This window comes from Oncorhynchus kisutch, linkage group LG3, assembly GCF_002021735.2.
Source record: "Oncorhynchus kisutch isolate 150728-3 linkage group LG3, Okis_V2, whole genome shotgun sequence".
NCBI classification, from domain to species: domain Eukaryota; kingdom Metazoa; phylum Chordata; class Actinopteri; order Salmoniformes; family Salmonidae; genus Oncorhynchus; species Oncorhynchus kisutch.
The window spans coordinates 26652165-26677551 of NC_034176.2; the positions used below are offsets into that span (position 1 = coordinate 26652165).

The 25387-nt window shown below is 41.1% G+C and overlaps 1 protein-coding gene across 1 annotated transcript; it reads right to left on the reverse strand.

The window, feature by feature from the left end:
- Window positions 1-111: 111 nt before the first annotated feature.
- Window positions 112-14224, reverse strand: LOC109879147 (serine/threonine-protein phosphatase 2A 55 kDa regulatory subunit B alpha isoform). The gene is made up of 10 exons (XM_020471343.2): window positions 13866-14224; window positions 13288-13365; window positions 8334-8431; window positions 8074-8239; window positions 7775-7887; window positions 7448-7625; window positions 6981-7145; window positions 6450-6619; window positions 6025-6116; window positions 112-4590 (listed from the first exon to the last, which is right to left on the reverse strand). The coding sequence occupies exons 1-10, from the start codon at window positions 13870-13872 to the stop codon at window positions 4314-4316; spliced, it is 1344 nt and encodes a 447-aa protein (XP_020326932.1). The 5' UTR covers window positions 13873-14224; the 3' UTR covers window positions 112-4313.
- Between the last annotated feature and the right edge of the window lie 11163 nt (window positions 14225-25387).

The following is a 25387-nucleotide window of genomic DNA, read 5'->3' on the forward strand; positions in this document are numbered from 1 at the left end:
TATTTTCTCAATTTTCAAATGGTGCTTGTGTATGTAATGACAAGACACTTTCCTATATGAGAACATTATACAAGTCATCTCACTGTGAAAGAAGTCAGAAACGTATTACAATTATTTTATTCATTCTTTATTACTCATTAACCTAAACTGTATTTTATTCTGTTTGACAAATGCAAACAGACCTATACTGTGAACCTTTAAAACTGCTGTATTCCTTTTTCTTTTAAATCACCCAGAATTTCCCAATCTTTATCAAGAGTCCCTCAAAACAAAACATACAAATAAAAGAAATTCACAAAAATAAAAAGTGCATTCTGTTGTGAGTCCTGTGAATACATTATATTTAAGTTCTCCTGGGCATTCTCCTGCCTGACAAGCCGCCAGTCACTTCAGGAAACATACTTTATCTAATTTCCTCTGCTATGAAAAAGGCAATTAGGTCCTTCTGAATGACATTTCGTGGCTTTAGACAAGAGTTGTGAAGACAGGAGTGTATGGAGGAAAGTATTATTTTATTTTGTTCAGGTGTCTCCAAGTATTGTTTTAGTCTAAACTGACAGCAGAGATATACAGTTGAAGTCAGAAGTTTACATACTTAGGTTGGAGTCATTTAAACTTGTTTTTCAACCACTCCACAAATTTCTTGTTAACAAACTATAGTTTTGGCAAGTCGGTTAGGACATCTACTTTGTACATGACAAGTAAATTTTCCAACAATTGTTTAGACAGATTATTTCACTGTATCACAATTCCAGGGGTCAGAAGTTTATACACTAAGTTGACTGTGCTTTTAAACAGCTTGGAAAATTCCAGAAAATGTTGTCATAGCTTTAGAAGCTTCAGATAGGCTAATTGACATCATTTGAGAAATTGGAGGTGTACCTGTGGATGTATTTCTAGGCCTACCTTCAAACTCAGTGCCTCTTTGCTTGAAATTATGGGAAATTCAAAAGCAATCAGCTAAGACCTCAGATTTTTTTTTTTGTAGACCTCCACAAGTCTGGTTGATCCTTGGGAGCAATTTCCAAAACGCCTGAAGGTACCACATCCAGCTACAAAAACAATAGTACGCAAGTACAAACACCATGGGACCACACAGCTGTCAAACCACTCAGGAAAGAGAGGCGTTGTCTCCTAGAGATTAACTAGAGATTAACGTATTTTGGTGCGAAAAGTGCAAATCAATCCCAGAACAGCAGCAAAGGACCTTGTGAAAATGCTGGAGGAAACAGGTACAAAAGCAACTATATCCACGAGTCCTATATCGACATACGGTTTGCAACTGCACTTGGAGACAAAGGTCGTACTTTTTGGTGAAATGTCCTCTGGTCTGATGAAACAAAAATAGAACTGCTTGGCCATAATGACCATTGTTATGTTTGGAGGAAAAAGGGGGAGCCTTGCAAGCTGAAGAATACCATCCCAACCGTGAAGCACGGGGGTGGCAGCATCATGTGTGGGTGTTTTGCTGCAGGAGGGACTATATTGAAGCAACATCAAGACATCAGTCAGGAAGTTAAAACTTGGGTCACAAATGGGGTCTTCCAAATGGACAATGACTCCAATTATACTTCCAAAGTTGTGGCAAAACAGAGTAAGGACAACAAATTCAAGGTATTGGAGTGGCCATCAGAAAGCCCCGACCTCAATCCTATAGAAAATTTGTGGACAGAACTGAAAAATTGTGTGCGAGCAAGGAGGCCTACAACAAACCTGACTCAGTTAAACTAGCTCTGCCAGGAGGAATGGGCCAAAATTCAGTGTATGTAAACTTCTGACCCACTGGGAATGTGATGAAAGACAGAAATAAATCACTCTATACTATTCTTCTGACATTTCAAATTCTTAAAATAAAGTGGTGATCCTAACTGACCTAAGACAGGGAATTTTTACTAGGATCAAATGTCAGGAATTGTGAAAATTGAGTTTAAATGTATTTGGCTAAGGTGTATGTAAACTTCCAACTGTATGTATGTATATTTGTATGTATATATATATATATATATATATATATAAAATAAGAGCCGATCTGTGGCAACAATTACATTTGTACGGTAACTGAGCCGTGATGTTCTAATGCCAAGAGTGTAATGGCGGTATGGGGTTAGGGGTATCACGTGTTGCTTCTCCTATTGAGCATTTTACATCTTAACCATACCTAAACATTAGGCTAGTAGTAGGCTACTCTTGTTCCTCATGTCATGACACATTTTCACAACAGCTATTATAAGTGACAGCCATTATAAACTGTCCACAAAACAAACATAAGAAAATCTAAGTATTCAACAAGGACATGAGGAAGTGACCCTCACAACACCAGTAGAGCTAATGACCTTTATTGCAGTCTGCAATAGTGCTTATTGGTAGCCTTACTAGTAAATGAGACTCAATTGATACTCTTAATGCTAACTTATTACGATCAAATGGCTCACAATTGGTATCTCGTCAATCAAGTATTCGCGTAGCCATGTGCTACAGACAGAAGAAAAAATCATTTACCTCCCAAAATAAACAAAGAATGCCACATTGACTAAATACAGTACAAACGCTGGAAATGCCGTTTATTTGAAATACTGTCTCCAATGCCCTGAGCTGACATTACCCAGTAATTCCATCCAATGATACCCACTAACACGACTCACTTAACAGTTTCGTTTGTTTCCTGCATAAAGAACTTACGCACAATCAAAGAGAGAAAATATTGTTTCATAAAATATTTCAAGTCAGTAACCCTGTCTAGTCAATAAACCTGATACTCAGTGAACATGCGGTTAAGAGCATTTCTTCAGTCAAACTGAAGCAAACAGATAATGCCTTTCCCATTCTCAACGTACAATGGGCTATTAATAATAAAATGATATTTGACTCAGTGCAATTTTTTTGAAAACACAGCCATGGCAAACAAACGGATGCACACAGATCCACACCGGAGTTAAAACAATTAGCGCAAATGAACTAGCTTAAACTCAGAAGCACCCGAATCCATTCCAGTCAATATCGGTTACAGTAACCCAAATACAAAAACGAATAACCATTATGATTCCACAGTGACACATACCTGAAAATACTTATTTGGACATCCAACATGCATAAAGCCTTTCTTAATGGCACATTAATATGCACTCCATCTTCAAACCCGCAGCCCACGTGAATTTAACACAGTAAGTCACATTAACTTTCACCAGTCCAAGTAATCCTTCAGTCCATAGACCAGTCCAAAACCTACAGCTTAATAGACAACAGTGATCAGACTACACCAAGTAGTGCGAAGGGATTAAAGGATATCAATCAATATTTCTGTCTTCTTAATTCATACAAAAATAAACTAATTATAGTGATTATTCTTTATCTGAAGTACAAAACATCATTAAAAAACAAACAAAAAAACTTGATCCAGAGGGAAAACTTAAAAATTCACAAGAAGCATAAGTCAAGACGCATGCATGGAACTGAGCAGCAGAGGTACAAATGGGTGCCACGCTTACATTTAAAAACGGACAAGTTATGCAGGTCAGCCAAGGCAGGCCTGTCTTTCTCCTGCAATTACTGCACTGGAGCCTCTGTGCTGAGCTGTACATGGTGGCACTCTAAGTGCAAGAAGGAGATTAGGCTGCAATGCCTCTGCCCACTACCGTTTACTTGGAAAAGCAATGGCTTCATACTGTAGGCTACCTCTGGAGAAGGGCACTGTGCTTACCAGACGGTTAACCCTTGTCTATAGTCTCAGACTGGCTAACTCTATATTCTACATAGTTGTCTCGAAATTACCCCTAGATCCCAACCCAGCCCACCAACTGAGTTGAGCTATTGTGTGTGTGTGTGTGTATACGTGTCTACATCAATGTTTAGAGTAAGTGTGTACTGTATGTGAAAGAGGGTGAGCAAACTTGGAAATTTGACAAATGGCCTGGGACAAAAATTGAGAGCTGTCAGCTTGCCAATTTGGTCAGTGAAGAATAGCAATGTTGTGATCTGTGTCAACAATGGAGGGGTGGGAGGGAACAACTTCCTATCAAAAGAAAAAAATGCTTGTATATATAAAAAATGCTTGTGGCACCAAAACCGTTAAATTAGCAACATATCAATATCTCAAAGACTAGTGTTAAAAAAGTGTTCCCTTTGGGATGTAGTGGACAACAGTTGCAATGTGGCAGAAGAAGTGTGGTACTGTTGGAGCCCCCTGAACAGGAAATAAGACTAAGAAAGCCATCAAAACAGAGGCGTTTTGCTGCACTTCTCCAGTTGAGATGTTGGGGACCAGAGTAGTGAGGCTAAAGTGGGATCTGGGATATGAAGGGTTCATTGAATATTTGTTACAGTTTGTCCTGAAATATATAGAGGTTGTTAGTAGTGGCCACGGCGATGATGTTGTCCTGAGGGTGCCAGGCCGTGTGGAGGATCTTCTTGTTAAAGTCCAGGCTGTCTACACTGATCTCGTCCTTCTTGCGCTTCCCACCTGTGCACACCTTGCGGGGCTTGAGCACAGAACGAGGCTTACTGCTTTCCCGAGACGCCTCCAGGGTCACATCCTGCCGGTAGCCTCGGTCAAACATCCTGAAGAAGTTGTTGTATGAGCCCGTCATCACAACACTGAGGAGGACAAGGGTGGGGAATGAAACTGAGGTAGTGGCAGACTGACAGTGGTTTCACATCAGTCTTTCAATCACAGAATCAATACACTTATTTATCTCAGGCATATTAAGACCGTACAAAATTCAACTGTATTGTGGCGACAGGTAGCCTAGTGGTTAGAGCATTGGGCCAGTAACTGAAAGGTTTCTAGTTCGAATCCCCGAGCTGACAAGGTAAAAATGTTGTTCTGCCCCTGAACAAGGCAGTTACCCCACTGTTCCTAGGCCGTCATTGTAAATAAGAATATGTTCTTAACTGACTTGCCTAGTTAAATAAATGTTAAATAAAAAATAAATGTAGAGTCAGGTCCATAATAATTGGCACCCTTGATAAAGATAAGCAAAAATACTTTTAAAAATAAACACTAACCTATACAGTATGCAAAAAGGGGGAAATTCTATTTTTTTTATACTAATACAATAGCTCAGAGAAAGAGATATTGTTTAACAAGTAATTTTTAAAAAGTCAAAAAGATACAGGTCAAAACTATTGGCACCCATGTTTTCAGTAGTCTAACACCCTCCCCGTGAGAGGATAATGGCACAACCTTTTTCTAAAATGTTGAGATTGGAGAACATGTTGGGAGGGATCTTAAACCATCATTCCATACAAAATATGTTCAGATCATTGATATACTTTGTCTGCTGCTATGGACTGCCCTCTTCAATTCAAAGTACAGATTTTCAAGTCCGGAGACAGATGGCCATTGCAAATATGTTGATTTTGTGGTCAATTAACCATTTCCACCATAATTTACTGTAGGTATGAGGTACTTTTCTGCATAGGCTTCTGTTTTTCAATGCCAAATAGCTCTATTTTCATGTAATCTGACCATAGCAACCGGTTCCAATCCAAGTGCCAATGCCGTTTATCAAACTGTAGGCGGAGTCACATGAAAATGCAAGGGTGAGCCTTGAGTTCTGTTGGACAGCGATAAAGGAAGCCTTTGATAAGGCCTGTGTCGCTCAGTTCAGATGAGGGGATATCCCCATGTACTGTATCTTACAGTATCTACAGCCTTTCTTCTGTAGGCCAAATGGAACATAACATTACTATGTACAACATAGTAATAAATACAACTATTACTCTTTAATGTGTCCTCAATGTCTAACATTGATCTAATGCAGGGATGGGCAACTTCAGTCCTCGGGGGCCTGATTGATTGCCCCAGCTAACACACCGGACTCCTATAAACAACTAATCATGATCTTCAGTTTAGAATACCATTTTTTTTTTTATCAGCTGTATCTGTTAGGGAGGGGGGGCACCACTCCAGCCCCAGAGGACTGGAGTTGCCCATCCCTGATATAATGTATCATACAGCATCAACTTCATGATCAATGTCAGACAGCTATTCATAATTCTAAACCTAACGCTAAACTTGACTCTCACCTGTCGTTTCCATTCCAGCAGCACTCAAACTTATCAAAGATGCAGTCGTTCTCATAGAGTGAGCACAGTTTACTCCTGAGGTATTCATGGACCTGTTGGGAGGAAAATTATAGTTTATCAAGACACCGAAAACAGTACATTGTATTTTTTTGTGCAAATATATTGGTTCAGTCTAATATAAGCATACCATCAAATGATAACAAATGATACAATAATCAACTGAATGTATCCTTGCTTGAAAACCATCAAATACAACAAAGGTCAATACAGGACAGGTGTACACGTAAAGGACACATGTATACACTATATCTCCCCCTACTGGAAGACTTTGATATATATATATATATCAAATTTGACAAGCAAATAGAATTTTGGACGCAACATCCATGATGCCACCATCTCCCACCACACAGACACCAGCTGACCTGATAAGTCTCTACTGGACGGGACTCCATGTTGAGGTCCCAGATTTTGACGGACAGGTAGTCCCGGGTCATCATGTAGCGCCCACTGTGGCTGAACTTGACATCAGAGATGGAAGAGATAATCTCAGAGAAGAATGAACGATTGCTTGGATCTTCAGGCTCTTCAAACACTGAATGAGACAAGGAGAAGTGTGCTCGCTTAGTCAGTTCATTGGCTAGATTTCTGTTCAGCACTTTGTGAAATCAGCTGATGTGAGGGCTTTATACATAAATTTGATTGATTGAGTAGTCAATGACAGGAATGGACTCTTGAAACATCTGCTTCCAAGGTCTCTGACATTTCTGCTTCCAAGGTCTCTGACATTTCTGGGCTTCTCAGTACTTTTAACCTGTCTCCAAAAAACTGGGTACATGTAGTAGTCATTTCAATCAATATACCATTTTAGTCACTTTACCTAGTCGTCTCCACAGGGCACAGCATTCTTCTGTCTGAAACTAAAATCTTTGACTCCACTGTCAGATGCCACTTACGTTTGGAGTGCTGGTCACAGAGAGCTGATGCTCTCATGTCACAGAGGCGGATGGTGCCCTTGCTGCTACTGTAGACAAATGTGTTGCACTGGTTTGGATGGAACTCTGCTGCTGTAATCACCTCTGTCAGCTCCTCCATGTTGACTGGCTTGATGTCCACAATGTCTGAGGAGGTCAGTGAGGTCAAGGGCAAACATAACAGCTCTGACACCACCACAGATAAGGGGGCTCCTGAACTACCCTATCCCACAAATTACTTGAATTGTGCTTTATTGAACTCTCTCAGTGAAATTGATTACAGTACTATCCAAGACAAAGTCTACACACACACACACACAGACTGTTAAAAAAAAAATCAGACAGCAGGAAATTGAGATGGATCAAGATCACCTTCATCAGACACGGTGTTCATCAGACAGACTGAAACAGACTGAAAGGAAACGTGATGGTGACCAAACAGAGGATACTAAAGCTGCGGTCAGTGATCTCTAGGTTCCAGAGATTGATGCGAAGGTCATCAGCAGACAAGTAGGTCTCACAGTCACTGTTGACCGAGATGGAGTTGATGTGGTAGGTGTGTGCATTAGCAAACACTCGCCTGGGGCTGGCCTCAACCATCAGGTCCATCGGCTGAAACACTGGGACCTATGGTGAAGAAGAGATTTAGCAGGTTCTGTAGTATGAGTTGTGCGTGTATAGAATTAGGTGTATAGGGTGAGTCTACAAACGTGTGTCAGTGTTGGGGTCTCTGAGTGTGTAGGGTATAGGTAGTGGGTACGTGAAGGTCTACACACCCGTAGTGTTGTGACAGTAGTGGGGTCTCTGTAGCGCCCATCCTCTTCCTTGAGGTTGTACCCCTCTGGTCGCTTGTCCCGTTCACTGATTTTCCACAGCTTTATAGTTTTATCTGCAAGACAACACACATGTATGTCACACTGCTTCTGCACAAGCTAAATATTTATGTTGATCCCTCTCCTATTCAAATCATACAAATGAGTCAAATTAATAAAAACAGCTTATCTAGAGTTTCCCCATCTTCACCAGAGGAAGGGCTGGGGAGGATAAGGCTACATGCACACACTGCTCTGCTGACCATTTGTGGACAAGAGGAACTGTGCAGCGTTCTTCTGAGGCAGCCACCGGATCTTGTTGATCTTCTCCTCGATCTCAAGGCTCTTCAGGTAGTCGAACTCGGGCTCGTGGCTCTGGAAGGTGCTGTAAACATTGTACTCCCCACGGCACTGTGGCTGGTTCTTGCTCTACTCAATGACAACATGCATAACAGATTCTGAGACAAGATTCAGTCAAGTAATTGATTTTAGTGGACTGTGTTGAGCAGGATCCTTTACTTACCTCTAGCTCCTGCTGAAAGATCACAACGCGGCCCCCCTTGTCCCCAGTGGCTAGTAGCTCCCCAGAGTGATTGAATTCCACAGTGGATATGATGTCAGCTGTTACAAATAACATGACAAGTAGTAGGTTAAATTGCTTATTGCAAAATAATAGATGCATCAACATTTTTTTTTGGGGGGGGGGGGGGGGGGGGCTCTCCATTTAGCAATGCATCTAGTGCCCAACAGTGGTGCACTGATTTCACTACAGAGCGTAATACTAGTAGCCTAAATGTGATTTTGAGAAGCTGTGGAAAGCAAGGTATAGACCTACTTAACCACACCAGAGGGAAAATGTAAAACAAACATAGCATCGGCAGCTAAACGCTTCCATAGGATTCTCATCCCGCTGCCTTTAGCTCAACAATCTCTCCCTTATGACTGAGGTTGGCACAAGCCTGAGTGTAGGGTAGTGCTATCCCCAACACAACAGGAGTGCTATGGAGAAGTGCTTGACTCAGCTCCTGCCACAGCCACACACTGCCTCCCCACAATTCCAATAGGAACAGACAAAGGGGAAAGGAAACAAGCAGAATAAACTATATTTTGCAGCAGCATGAAAACTGTTGCGTGTCCCACATTGCCACTGTCTGAGTCTTGCAGCCTTTCGCATGTCTGAAAGTCTGTTTAGATTAACTTAAAAGGGACAGGCACACAGCAACCAGGTTTCCATCCAACCTTTTTATGCGAGTAAAGTACACGCCAGGAAAAAGTGACAGGCCTGATGGAAACTGCAAATTTGTTGGAAAATGTTCCAAATGTCAACAACACACTAGACAAGATAGGGCTTTTGTGTGTCTGTAAATGTAATTATGAGAGAAACGGCAGTGGAAACACTTATGCACAAATGTCGACATAACTAACATATCGAAGCAAACTTTTGAGTCACGTGATGATATATCGTGTTGTCCTCCCATTGCGAATTGGGAAAGCATGCAGTTTATTAGGCTACAGATTAAATAAACAACGAACTTCACAGGGTGGTGAAAGTACACTGAGATCAGCTTGATGCTCCTTTCCAATAAATATTGAGGGTCTTATTCTGGTGACATGAGGATCGATGATTGGCTGTTTGACAAAAAAAACGCTTTCTCTTTTGTCTATTATAATCTCATCACATAGGTTAAACCCGAATGCATCTGTGTAGAGCGCATGTGCCAAGGCCAGTGGTCACATTTGCTATACAATGCACCTTTTGTGTGTGACAAAACCATCAGTAGAGTTGAAAATGCGATGTAAACCAATTGAACTTGTACTTTTTAAACAGGTACATGGTAATTTAACCGTAAATGTTATACAGTTGAAGTCAGAAGTTTACATACATTTAGGTTGAAGTCATTAAAACTCGTTTTTCAACCACTCCACAAATTTCTTGTTAACAAACTATAGTTTTGGCAAGTTGGTTAGGACATCTACTTTGTGCATGACACAAGTAATTTTTCCAACAATCAGTAATTTTCTGATTGGAAGACAGATTATTTCACTGTATCACAATTCCAATGGGTCAGAAGTTTACATATACTAAGTTGACTGTGCCTTTAAACAGCCCGGGGAAAAAAATAAAACATGTCATGGCTTTAGAAGCTTCTGATAGGCTAATTGACATCATTGTAGACCTCCACAAGTCTAGTTCATCCTTGGGAGCAATTTACAAACGCCTGAAGGTACCATGTTCGTCTGTACAAACAATAGTACGCAAGTATAAACACCATGGGACCATGCAGCCGTCATACCACTCAGAAAGGAGATGCGTCCTGTCTCCTAGAAATGAACGTACTTTGGTGCAAAAAGTGCAAATCAATCCCAGAACAGCAGCAAAGGACCGTGTGAAGGTGCTGGAGGAAACAGGTACGAAAGTATCTATATCCACAGTAAAACGGGTCCTATATCGACATCACCTGAAAGGCTGCTCAGCAAGGAAGAAGCCACTGCTCCAAAACTGCCATAAAAAAGCCAGACTACGGTTTGCAACTGCACATGGGGACAAAGATCATACATTTTGGAGAAATGTCCTCTGGTTTGATGAAACAAAATAAAACTGTTTGGCCATAATGACCATCGTTATGTTTGGAGGAAAAGGGGGAGGCTTGCAAGCCGAAGAACACCATCCCAACCGTGAAGCACAGGGGTGGCAGCATCATGTTGTTAGGGTGCTTTGCTGCAGGAGGGACTTGTGCACTTCACAAAATAGATGGCATTGTTTGAAAGGGAAATTATGTGTATATATTGAAGCAACATCTCAAGACATCAGTCAGCAAGTGAAAGCTTGATCGCAAACAAATGGACAATGACCCCAAGCATAGTTCTAAAGTTGTGGCAAAATGGCTTAAGGACAACAAATTCAAGCTATTGGAATGGCCATCACAAAGCCCTGACCTCAATCCTATAGAGAATTTGTGGGCAGAACTGAAAAGCAAGAAGGCCTACGAACCAGACTCAGTTACACCAGCTCTGTCAGGAGGAATGGGCCAAAATTCACCCAACTTATTGTGGGAAGCTTGTGGAAGGCTACCCAAAACGTTTGACCAAAGATAAACAATTTAAAGGCAATGCTACCAAATGCTAATTGAGTGTATGTAATTTTCTGACCCACTGGGAATGTGATGAAAGAAATAAAAGCTGAAATAAATCACTCTCTATTATTATTCTGACATTTCACATTCTTAAAATAAAAAAAGTGGGGATCCTAAGTGACCTAAGACAGAGAATTTTTACTAGGATTAAATGTCAGGAAGTGTGAAAAACTGAGTTTAAAATGTACCTGGCTAAGGGGTATGTAAACTTCCGACTTCAACTGTATTTAGGTGCACTATATCATCATGCACAGCCTTTATCCACAACAAGTACATTTGATGGAAACATCTCTGGAAAATGCTCATATTGTTTTTATGCATATTTGTAAAATTTCACATGAAAATCTGTTGCCAACTGGATGGAAACCTAGCTACAGACATACACAGATCCCTATATCTTATGTGCAACTAAGCACACCGTCTATGCAGACTAAACCCAATTAGGCTACTAGCTCTCAAATTAAAAAGCAAAAGTGCCACTGTTCCCAGTAACTTAATGAGTTTAAGTGGAAAAATACAACAGTTAACATGGGCTCTTTACCAATGCTTTACTAACCTGCATCATGAGATGAAAAAGGCTACAGACCAAAACTGCATGGCATGACAGACTATAGCTCCGTCATGAGAATCACCCAACATCATCTTACCTTTCGTTTTGGGTCACTGACCATTTCCAGACAATCAATTATGCACCATCACATCTGATCGCAAAATGAACATGTCCCTTTATTATTTGACATGTTTGGTGGGTAACATAAAACTTCAATTAAACAGTCTCAAAAAGCCACCTGTCCCTTTTAATAGCTGGGCAAAGGCACACATTTCAGCAAATAAACCTTGTGTCTAAAATAATTGTTTACAAGGTTAACATGAATAGATTACCAGGTTTAAAGTTTGATGTGTTACATTAAATAATTCAAAAATGACTTTTTTTTAATTATGGAAATGATCTTTTTTTTTTATCACGTGTAAGAAACTGCTAGACATTGGCTGATAACAGCAAGCTACTGTTAACTGGCAAGCACAAAAACAGTCAACAACTTCAAAATAGGCATACTAAGACTCAATGACTGTGACACTGTGTGTACATGATAACACAGTGCAGGCAATGAATAGATTGATTAACATGCTTGAAGTGAATGCAGGAACTAAACAAAATCAACTAGCTATGCCAATGAGCAAAAGTATGCATTAATAGATGCCTGGCTCAAATAGAAGCCTGTCTCTAATAAGCGCTTGTTGTGTTCCGTGATTTGAGTTTGAGTTTATTTTTACAGGGACAGTGCACATTAATCAACGTTTCAGTAAAAGTGCCGGTTTTAGCCAGCCGGCTAATTTTCAACCGCAGTCCCTGGGCAGGTTATTAAAAACAATTACAATATAGACAATAGCAACATAGAACAAGCAAGACATAGCAACATAGGACAAGCAAGACATAGCATACAGACAGAGCAACATAGGACAAGCAAGACGTAGCATACAGACAGAGCAACATAAAACAAAAAGCAGCAAGACAAGATTCATAAAAGCAACAAAGTATTTCCACACCTCACAAGCTACAGACAACATGGAGAGCGGCAACACACAGCTAGGGACCATGTTCACAAATCTGATTGACCTTTAGCCATGTCTTCAAGCATTTTGTGAAAGTGTGATATGTGGTGCAGTTATGTGTGTCTGATGGCAGTGTATTCCAGACATGGGAAGCTCTCACAGAGAATGCAGATTTACTAAAGGTGCTTTTCCTTAGGGGAACTATACAGTCACCTCTCATGGCAGACCTTGTGGATCTGCTGCCATATGTCTGGGTTTTCTGTTTAACAAAAATATTGAGTGGAGGGGGAGCCAGGCCATTGAGGATCTTGAATACAAGACATGCGTCGGTGTATTGCACAAGATTTTCCCAACTCAAGAGCTCATGCTTTCTAAGGATGTGACAATGATGATGGCTATTGGGCTTCCTATCAAGCACTTTGAGAGCCTGTTTGTAGACAGACTGAATAGGTTTTAATGTTGTACAGCAAGCTTGGGCCCAACTAGTCAAGCAGTATGTTAAGTGGGGGAGTATCATAGATTTGAAGTAGTTTTGCTACCTCTGTAGTCAAACAATTTCGTATAAATCGGAAATTAGCTAGGTTGAATTTGGTTATTTGAATTACCTTTTTCACATGCTTTTTAAAAGAGAGGTTGGAATCAAGTATGATGCCAAGGTACTTATTTTAATTGAAGTTATGGTATGATGTTTTGAGAGGAGAGTGAAAGTGAGTCGGTGGCTGTCGTTGCTAACTGCACACTACATCAACTAGCTAGTTAGCAGTCTAGAGTCTGAATCATCAGTCATACCTTCAGCCACATCGTCATCAATCGCTCCTTTGACTTGAGAGAAACACCACTGCACATCATTGCCTCCGCCGCCAGCTCCTAGGACCGCACAAACAGCAATGCTTTGAAAATCAAAAGCTGCATCATCGTGGTTCTGATGTCAAAGATAATATGAATCTTATTGATCAGCATGCTTTGTTATAATCTTCTGACTACTGTAGCTACTTTCCATAAAACATCAAGAGAACTATTGAGCAAAATAGACATCCTTGCTTGCTAACGTTAGCTCCAATAAAGAGTGGAAGTGATAACACAGATTTAAAGTTAGGTAACATTAGCTATCTAAATGTCGATGGTAGAGTTAGCTAACTTAGCCGAAGCCTCCACTATCGCTGGACAACACATGCAGAGCAACGTTTACACTCCCAACTCGTAGACGTACTACGCTAACCTTAGCTAGCTAGATTATCTCTAAATATCAAGAAAGCGGACAATCTAACGTAACATCAAAACAATGTAGATTTTATGGGCGATTAACTTGACCATTTTATTTATGCGTCATAGTTAGCTAACGACAGTAGCCTGCTAGTTAACTTTACCTGCCATGGTGGAGAGGGAATCTCTGTCGAGGAGGGCTTGCCTTGGTTGGGGCCCTTGCTTATCTTTCCAGTTTACCGTGCTAGGGTGTGTACAAGCAGAATCTCGATGAGTGCAGGTGAATCGTAAAGCTACAGAGTGTGTGGCTTTCCCCCTACTATTCTTCAACTTCTCATGTCACTTATCTTGCTTAGCAGTGCTTTGACAATCAGCAACTCTCCCTTGGAACACCTTGCAAAGCCTCTTGTTTAGCTGGCTGCTTGCTTGCAAAATTTACCCTCCCTGCTTCTACTTTCAAAATGGCGCAACCTAGTCCTGCATTGACGTCAGTGAGAGACAGACTTCTTCTTCTTGTGAATTTCCGGTAGAGCGATACGAACCTTGTTTCAGCAGGATGTTGTAGCTTTTCCTTATGTCATGCCTTATTGGAATGGATTTATTGATAATATCTGTTGGAAAAAAGTTTGGATGTTGCCACACATACCTACTTGTTAACAAAATTAAGGAATTTCATTTAACCACTATATGAAGAAGTTTAAGGAAAACATCAACTCAAATTGCTCCTTTTGTAATGACCACCCAGAAACAGTGCTGCATCTTTTTTGGCATTGTATTCATGTAAGAAAACTGTGGCAAGACATCAGTAGATTTATAACTGAACACATTTAGGAAGATTTTACACGATTGTGGAGAGATGTACAGCTTGGATTCTTTACATACGATAGAAATAAGCTGAAACGTTTTTATGTAATTCATTTAATTATTCTTTTGGACAAATTTCATATACACAAATGTAAATTTACAAAAAACAAAACACATTTTCTTACCCTACAAAAATAAATTGAACTGTATTTTAAGACAGTTAAATACTCTACTAACAAAAAAGCTGTTAGAATTGTCAGTGTATGTATGTCCCTCAAGGTCCTTGTGTAAATGTAATGTGATATTGTGCCCCCTAGCTCGATTGTCCATTGTATATAATATATATATCTACTGTTGTTCCCTCGTGTACTTTCTGTATTGATTTGTTTTTAATAAAAAATCTAATAAAAAAAAATAAAAAAAATACGTATAGGGTCTGTCGTATCGCACCACATTGTGCATGTGCAGGCCCTCCGATATAAAGTTGTTTATGACACACACAAAAAATTGTGAATTTCCGGTAGACTAGACGTTTTTTGGGGGCGTATTGCTTCCTTTCTCAGTTCGGAATGTGCATTCCACATTGTGACAAAATAAAAAAAATTAAGGGAAAACCTTAAATTGCACCACCATCTCACCCTGCACCTAATATACATTTACATTTCAGCCATTTAGCAGACACACTTATCCAGAGCAAACAGGGTGCCTTGCCTTGCTCAAGGAAACATCACCAGATTTTCCACCTACCTGCCATCCTATACACTAGCCCCCAAACCCACCACCCCATCCCACAACTTAGCACTAAACGATCCCACACCAGGCCGTCGGCGGATGGAACCCCTTCTCTCAAAACTTTCTGTAGATCTGCACTAAAATCTTGTACACCGAAATATTTATCTGCTGCTGCAACTACCACATCTATCTTGATGATTTCAGCTCCATCAGTGCAATGCAGTTGATCACCATCTCTATAAATGCAAGAAATCCAACCTTACTAAAACTCTCTCTACAGGACTATTCACTGTGGGGGCTCCCAGTCGACTCACTCATCCTTGGGCTATCCTCTACTCTCTTCACTACCTCAGCATAGGAAACATTCTGCCCCACTCGAACTCTGGCAATCTCAACCTGTCTTTCTCTCACAGGGCTCTTCTGATCCACAGATGCATGGGCACCCCCACAGTTGACACAGTGCACTCTCTATCCCAACTGCAAACTCCCTCTGACTATGCCCTCCTGCAATATCTCACATTGTGGAATCTCTTACACACTGCTGCAACATGTCTGAATCCTTAGCACCTAAAGCAGTGAAGCAGGTTCAGAACATAAGCCCTCACAGAATAGCACAACACACTACAGGTTGAGCCCCTAGCCGCGTGACTCGAAGCGCCCACTTCCTCTGGGAGGCTGTTACACAAAAAAATCAAAACAATTCCACTTCTCAAAACTATCAAATATGTAACCATTCCCAGTTGGTCCTATACCCAGCTTGAAACAATGTATGGGTCGGCCGAAAAGCAGGAATCGCCTCTTTCCAAAAATCTCACTCCTACTGATCCAAAATCAATTGCTGATAATGGGCCTCTGTAAGCCTACGTAGATATTTCCTTAATTATCAGCCATTTCCAGCTACAATAATCCTTTACAACATCAACAATGTCTACACTGTATTTCTGATGAATTTGCTGTCATTTCAATGGACAAAAAAAAAGGTTTTCTTTTCCAAGCTTTGAACAATAATGTATATTACTGTCACACCCTGACCATAGTTTGCTTTGTATGTTTCTATGTTTTGTTTGGTCAGGGTGTGATCTGAGTGGGCATTCTATGTTGGATGTCTAGTTTGTCTGTTTCTATGTTTGGCCTGATATGGTTCTCAATCAGAGGCAGGTGTTAGTCGTTGTCTCTAATTGGGAACCATATTTAGGTTTGCCTGTTTTGTCATTGTGGGCGATTGTCTATGTTAGTTGCTTGTGTCAGCACAGTTCTTATTATAGCTTCACGGTCGTTATTCGTGTATAGTTTGTTCAAGTGTTCTCTGTTCATTAAATTCACGATGAGCACATACCACGCTGCATTTTGGTCCTCCGATCCTTCCAACTACACCTCCTCAGACGAGGAGGATGACGATCGTGACAATTACAGTGCATTCAGGAAAGTATTCAGACCCCTTGACTTTTTCATAATTTTGTTACGTTACAGCCTTATTCTACAATGGATTAAATAAATAAAAATCCTCATCAATCTACACAATACCCCACAATGACAAAGCGAAAATAGGTTTTTAGACATTTTTTTAATGTATTTTTATTTACATAAGTATTCAGACCCTTGCTATGCATCCTGTTTCCATTGATGATCCTTGAGATGTTTCTACAACATGATTGGAGTCCACATGTGGTAAATTCATGCTTTGGAAAGGCACACACCTGACTATATAAGGTTCCACAGTTGACAGCGCATGTCAGAGCAAAAAACAAGCCATGAGGTCGAAGAAAATGGTCTTAGAGCTCCGAGACAGGATTGCGTCGAGGCACAGATCTGGGGAAGGATACCAAAACATTTCTCCAGCATTGAAGGTCCTCAAGAACACACTGGCCTCCATTATTCTTAAATGGAAGAAGTTTGGAACCACCAAGAATCTTCCTAGAGCTGGCCCAGCCCAGCCAAACTGAGAAATCGGGGGAGAAGGGCCTTGGTCACAGAGGTGACCAAGAACCCAATGGTCACTCTGAAAAAGGCCCTATGTGGAGATGGGAGAACCTTGCAGAAGGATAACCATCTCTGTAGCACTCCAACAATCAGGCCTTTATGGTAGTGGTCACACAGAAGCCATTCTTCAGTAAAAGCCACATGACAGCCTACTTGGAGTTTTGAGAAACAAGATTCTCTGGGCCGATGAAACCAAGATTGAACTCTTTGGCCTGAATGCCAAGCGTCACCATCCCTACATTGAAGCGTGGTGGCAGCATCATGCTGTGGGGATGTTTTTCAGTGGCAGGGACTGAGGGAAAGATGAACGGAACAAAGTACAGAGAGATCCTTGATGAAAACCGGCTCCAGAGCACTCAGGACCTCAGACTGGGGCGAAGGTTCACCTTCCAACAGGACAACGACCCTAAGCACACAGGTAAGACAACGCAGGAGTGGCTTTGGGACAAGTCTCTGAATGTCCTTGAGTTGCCCAGCCAGAGCCCAGACTTGAACCTGATCGAACATCTCTGGAAAGACCTGAAAATAGCTGTGCAGCGAAGCTCCCCATCCAACCTGACATAGATTGAGAGGATCTGCAGAGAAGAATGGGAGAAACTCCCCTAATACAGGTGTGCCAAGCTTGTAGTGTCATAGCCGAGATGACTCGAGGCTGTAATCGCTGCCAAAGGTGCTTCAACAAAGGACTTAGTAAAGGGTCTGAATACATATGTAAATGTGATATTTCAGTTTTTTATTTTCAATACATTTGCAAAAATGTCTAAAAACCTGATTTTGCTTTGTCATTATGGGGTATTGTGTGTACAATGATGAGGGATTAAAAATATCAAGTTTAGAATAAGGCTGTAAAGTAAAAAAATGTAGAAAAAGTCAAGGGGTCTGAATAGTTTTGGAATGCACTGTATATCACATGGGATGAACTGCTGTAACCATAATTCCCCAGTATCACGGAGAAAACGGAACAATTTCAAACACTAGATGGCAATAATGTAACATGTAATCTATGTCCCCAAACTGGTTCTTGTGTTACTTGCTGACAACAGCCTGCAGATTTGACAGAAGAGTGGGAAAAAACACTTCTACACAGCTCTAGCTTCCACTAGAATATAAAAGCTGTGCTCACCATAGTAACATGGAAGCCATCCAGTATCTTTATGTCATATGCTTTTTTGATCAAGGAGGCTTTCCTTGATCAAAATGTAAATAATTTTTACACTGCTGAAGAATGCCATTTCACCAAGGTTACCAAATAAATAATTTTACGTATGTGTAATCTATCTTTGTTCAAGCTATTTGCTGCCAGGACAATTGTTCCTTGATATTACTGTTCCTCACAATGATAAAACATATGTGTAATATATATCATATTTATGGGTTTGAATATATCAAATGCATTTTATTATTTGTATGCTTCAACGTGTGGTAATGTACAGTGCCCTGCGAAAGTATTCGGCCCCCTTGAACTTTGCGACCTTTTGCCACATTTCAGGCTTCAAACATAAAGATATAAAACTGTATTTTTTTGTGAAGAATCAACACCAAGTGGGACACAATCATGAAGTGGAACGACATTTATTGGATATTTCAAACCTTTTTAACAAAAACTCAAAAACTGAAAAATTGTGTGTGCAAAATTATTCAGCCCCTTTACTTTCAGTGCAGCAAACTCTCTCCAGAAGTTCAGTGAGGATCTCTGAATGATCCAATGTTGACCTAAATGACTAATGATGATAAATACAATCCACCTGTGTGTAATCAAGTTCCGTTTACAACGAGACTCCGAGGCCCTCGGTGTCAGGAAAATAACCTCACACTCAACGTCAACAAAACAAAGGAGATGATTGTGGACTTCAGGAAACAGCAGAGGGAGCACCCCCCTATCCACATCGATGGGACAGTAGTGGAGAGGGTAGTACGTTTTAAGTTCCTCGGCGTACACATCACGGACAACCTGAATTGGTCCACCCACACTGACAGCGTTGTGAAGAAGGCGCAGCAGCGCCTCTTCAACCTCAGGAGGCACCAAAAGCACTCACAAACTTTTACAGGTGCACAATCGAGAGCATTCTGTCGGGCTGTATCACTGCCTGGTACGGCAACTGCCCCGCCCACAACCGTAAGGCTCTCCAGAGGGTAGTGAGGTCTGCACAATGCATCACCGGGGGCAAACTACCTGCCCTCCAGGACACCTACACCACCCGATGTCACAGGAAGGCCAAAAAGATCATCAAGGACAACAACCACCCGAGCCACTGCCTATTCACCCCGCTATCATCCAGAAGGCTAGGTCAGTACAGGTGCATCAAAGCAGGGACCGAGAGACTGAAAAACAGCTTCTATCTCAAGGCCATCAGACTGTTAAACAGCCTCCACTAACATTGAGTGGCTGCTGCCAACATACTGACTCAACTCCAGCCACTTTAATAATGGAAAAATTTATCATTAGCCACTTTAAACAATGCCACTTAATATAATGTTTACATACCCTACATTACTCATCTCATAGGTATATACTGTACTCTATGCCATCTGCTGCATCTTGCCTATGCCGTTCTGTACCATCACTCATTCATATATTTAATGTACATATTCTTCATCTCTTTACACTTGTGTGTATAAGGTAGTTGTTGTGGAATTGTTAGGTTAGATTACTCGTTGGTTATTACTGCATTGTCGGAACTAGAAGCACAAGCATTTCGCTACACTCGCATTAACATCTGCTAACCATGTGTATGTGACAAATAAAATTTGATTTGATTTGATTCCTGTAGCCAGTAACTTACTCACTTGTACATTATAATGGCTGCATAACGTTTCTTCTGGACAATACCCCTGATTGGTTGTAATCTGCAATACCTCAACCTCATGTTGCCAAGGGTATTCATTATCCTGATCTCCCCATCTATGCAAGAATTTAAATATCTGCAAAAGAAAGTGAAGATAGACCTGCATGCCCAATCACATTTATTGTATTTTTGATAATTTGATAGAGGACTCTTTAAGTGAGTGTTTTTTGTAACCACAAACCACATAACATTCCAGGCCTACCTGATGTGCACCCAAACCAGCCTTGATTTCCCAGAGTTTATGGCAATTTGATTAATGATTTAGATCATTCACAGCACTGGTTTGGTTCTCCTACAGAAAAACTTTTAAAGAGAATTTCCTTTTCTGTAACTAAATGTACACTGTTTGTGAGTATGTATGCTTAATTGGCCAAGTTATTGACTTTCTGAAATAAGTTACATTTACATTTGAGTCATTTAGCTCTAATCCAGAGTAAGTCTGGATAAGAGTGACTTACAAGAGCAATTAGAGTGACTTACAGGAGCAATTAGGGTTAATTGCCTTGCACATATACAGATTTTTCACATTGTCAGCTCGGGGATTCAAACCAGCAACCTTTCGGTTACTGACCCAACATCTCTACAGTATGCTTTCTTGTCTTAAATATTAATTTCAAAGACACAGCCACCTCCATCATCACAATGAAGACTTATCCCCTTTATAATTAAAATAGATTAGATGAGGAGGCCGTAGGTTTTGATAATCAAAGGGAATTAAGTCTGACATTTTAGGCAGTCACAAGTGCACTGATTGGCTGTTGTCTTCCATGCCTTTTTCTCTGTAGACCTCGGGCAGATTTCACAGGCTAAACCCAAGAAAACACAGAGACTTCTCATCAGAAGATGCAGCTCATAAACTGTCAATTTTTATCTGCTGAGGAAAAGGATGTGTTCTCTTGGTTTCCAAGGATTGTCAACAACAACAACAACAGCAGCAGCAGCAGTAACATGCAAGTAACATGCAACCCATAAGCAACAATTATGTAATATACAAAAGCTTTGTATCAATGTATGTTACTTTTGTGAAATATTCACAACATTTTTTGCAAAAGCTGCCAAATGCCAAAGGTTTTGGAAAATATTTATGTTTTCTAACATTTTTTAGATGGATTTTCCTCTTGATATTCCTTAAGCCTGTCCTGTGTGTGTTTAAAAAAAAACATAGTTAGACTCAAACTCAAAGGATTCTAAACAGTGAGCCCTGCAACTACTCATGGTTATACAAGATGTCTTTGTGTCATTATGAAAGGAGAGGAAAATGAATGACTATTCTGGTATCTGTTTACCAGATGACCCTGTGGAAATGTTTTTTTCTTCTCTTTGACTGTTTGAATCTTTTATAAAAGGCACCTTTAAAATGTGTTGGGTCATATTTAAAAGACAAATCGATTGCTTCTTCCATGTGTTTATTTTTTTTTGCCGTCATTACTAATACGGAATGTGAGGCAACATCAAGGTCACCCCAGACTCCTTTGCCCCAGCCAATCTTACTGCACTGTGTGATATTAGAACATGCCCTTATTAATTACCCAATTGAGTCACTCCATTTATAAAAAGTGATTTTCTCTGCCATTGACCTTGAGAGCCTTTCCTGTGTAGACTTTTGCAGTCGACGTGATGTATAGTTAATGTCCTACTAGAGTCGTTTTGTAAGGACTCAAAAATGTATGTAGGAGGTCTTATTTTCACATCCATCGATGTTGTATGTAACTGCTGAAGAGAAAACAGCCACTAAACATCACATGGTAAAATTGGTCATTTGTAGCCTGAAGAAAAAGTGGTCATTTGAAATAGCAGAATCAAGCAAGCAAGTATAGTCTACGTAGTTGCTAAAAAACAGACCGTGCAGGAATCCTCCCACAATCCAGACGGTGCAGTGCTCCCTGGCAGGGATGGCATTACCTATTCATCAGAAGTGCTTGCCACTCTCTATGGAAATGAAATGCTAAAACATCCAATCACTTCCTGTAGTTGCAGAACTTACTTGACATGTACTAAACCTCATCCTATAATTTTCTAATCTATTCTCCCTGCATATTTGGATCTTGTTTACAAGTGGGCCACACCACAACCCAGTTCATAAACAGGGATGACATAGCAATAAACTGTTTAAAGATAATATTCTCGAACAAAAGAGGCATATCTTGTATGTCCATATGCCCATAAATCCTTAATAGTATGATGGCACAAGAGGAGCGGTTGAGAGTGTTGGAATATTGTTTATTCAATCTTATTCGTTTGGGTGAGGAGTATGCATCTCTTTTGAAGATGCATGGCTTATTGGGATCTTATTGCAAAGTATATCCAGATCAGTGGAATATTACAAACTGGCTCAATTTAAAGGTACATTCACTGCCTGAAAAAGCAGACTCGGCTGAGATTGTCACTTGAAAAATAAATCTATTCCCACAGCCATTTATCCAACAGTTACTTAAAGGGAGGGTTTATTTGGAGTCATCTGAAGTTTCAAAATGCATAAGGTGAGATGTATCTATTGGAATTATCTTTGTTTAAACTACTGAATGCACTCCAGCTCTTATACCTTTAGTTATCTTCATGTACACAGCCTGTGTGATACACATAAGAGAGAAGGAACTTCAGTCATTTTTCTCTTTGCATTCCTCTCACTGTCCATGTGCTCAATGTCCTATGGCAGCTACAGAAAAACAGCAAAGGAGGCTGTCCTGAGGGCGAGACAAGCAAAATATGACCAAGATGCAAGAATGGTGCACTGTCCATGCGGACCAAGAATGGATTAGAGATCTGTGAAGTTCTGTGTAATTCATCCTTCTATAGTGTTTTACAGTGTACACTGACCCTGAGTCAGCTTACTATGGCTACCTGCATGGTGGCTCTAAACAGATTAAAATGTCAGCTGGACAGCAGAACATCTGAGGTTTTTAATTTCCACCGCCTGCCTGCCACAGGTAGAAGTGGGATTTACAATACCTCAATTTCATGTCCTTGCAACTTTTCAAATCAAATCTTATTTGTCACATACACATGGTTAGCAGATGTTAATGCGAGTGTAGCGAAATGCTTGTGCTTCTAGTTCAGACAATGCAGTAATAACCAACGAGTAATCTAGCTAACAATTCCAAAACTACTACCTTTTACACATAAGTGTAAAGGGATAAAGAATATGGACATAAAGATATATGAATGACTGATGGTACAGAGCGGCATAGGCAAGATGCAGTAGATGGTATCGAGTACAGTATATACATATGAGATGAGTATGTAAACAAAGTGGCATAGTTTAAAGTGGCTAGTGATACATGTATTACATAAAGATGCAGTAGATGATATAGAGTACAGTATATACGTATACATATGAGATAAATAATGTAGGGTATGTAAACATTATATTAAGTAGCATTGTTTAATGTGGCTAGTGATATATTTTACATCAATTCCCATTATTAAAGTGGCTGGAGTTGAGTCAGTGTGTTGGCAGCAGCCACTCAATGTTAGTGGTGGCTGTTTAACAGTCTGATGGCCTTGAGATAGAAGCTGTTTTTCAGTCTCTCGGTCCCAGCTTTGATGCACCTGTACTGACCTCGCCTTCTGGAAGATAGCGGGGTGAACAGGCAGTGGCTCGGGTGGTTGTTGTCCTTGATGATCTTTATGGCCTTCCTGTGACATCGGGTGGTGTAGGTGTCCTGGAGGGCAGGTAGTTTGCCCCCGGTGATGCGTTGTGCAGACCTCACTACCCTCTGGAGAGCCTTACGGTTGTGGGCGGAGCAGTTGCCGTACCAGGCGGTGATACAGCCCGACAGGATGCTCTCGATTGTGCATCTGTAGAAGTTTCTGAGTGCTTTTGGTGACAAGCCGAATTTCTTCAGCCTCCTAAGGTTGAAGAGGCATTGCTGCGCCTTCTTCACGATGCTGTCTGTGTGGGTGGACCAATTCAGTTTGTCTGTGATGTGTACGCCGAGGAACTTAAAACTTACTACCCTCTCCACTACTGTTCCATCGATGTGGATAGGGGGGTGTTCCCTCTGCTGTTTCCTGAAGTCCACAATCATCTCCTTAGTTTTGTTGACGTTGAGTGTGAGGTTATTTTCCTGACATCACACTCCGAGGGCCCACACCTCCTCCCTGTAGGCCGTCTCGTCGTTGTTGGTAATCAAGCCTACCACTGTTGTGTCGTCCGCAAACTTGATGATTGAGTTGGAGGCGTGCGTGGCCACACAGTCGTGGGTGAACAGGGAGTACAGGAGAGGGCTCAGAACGCACCCTTGTGGGGCCCCAGTGTTGAGGATCAGCGGGGTGGAGATGTTGTTACCTACCCTCACCACCTGGGGGGCGGCCCGTCAGGACGTCCAGTAACCAGTTGCACAGGGCGGGGTCAAGACCCAGGGTCTTGAGTTTGGAGGGTACTATGGTGTTAAATGCTGAGCTGTAGTCTGCCTCCTTTTTCCCTAAAGAGACAAATGCTCTCTTCTTCAAAGACTATTTCCCTGCTACATTTTGTCTAGACGCCATAGTTATCAGCCATGTACAGTATGAGGGTTAATTTTAGCTACACAACACCCTTGACATATGCCTCCAAAAAATGATCTATAGGCCCACTCCTGTTTTGTCTTCTTTAAATACATTATGTCTCATATTACAGAGTAAAATGGAAAATGAAATGGTTATATCTGTCACATCCTGATCTGTTTCATCTGTCACGTCCTGATCTGTTTCACCTGTCCTTGTGCTCCCCCCCCCCAGGTGTCACCCATCTTCCCCATTTATCCCCTGTGTACTTATACCTGTGTTTTCTGTCTGTCTGTGCCAGTTCGTCTTGTTTGTCAAGCTTACCAGCGTTTGTCCTGTCAGCGCCTGTCTTTTCCCAGCCTCTCCTTTTCTCATCCTCCTGGTTTTTGACGCCCGCCTGACCACTCTGCCTGACCCTGAGCCTGCCTGCCATCCTGTACATTTGCTTCCCCTCTGGATTACTGAGCTCTTCCTGTCCCTGAGCCTGCCTGCCATCCTGTACATTTGCTCCCCCTCTGGATTACTGAACTTTTCCTGTTCCTGAGCCTGCCTACCACCCTGTACCTTTGCTCCTTAGTCTGGATTATCAACGCCTGCTCGCCTTTACCTTTCATTTGCCTGCCCCTGTTGTTACAATAAACATTGTTACTTCACACAGTCTGGACTTGGGTCTTACCTTGATACCTGATAGTATGAACTGGCCATGACTGACCCAGCAGACTTGGACCAGCTCCGCAATGCCATCTCATCCCAAGGATCCACCATTGGTAGGCACGAGGAGTTGCTTCGCGGTCTGATGGAAGGGTTCCAGGCAGTGGCCGAACGTCACGACCTAGCCT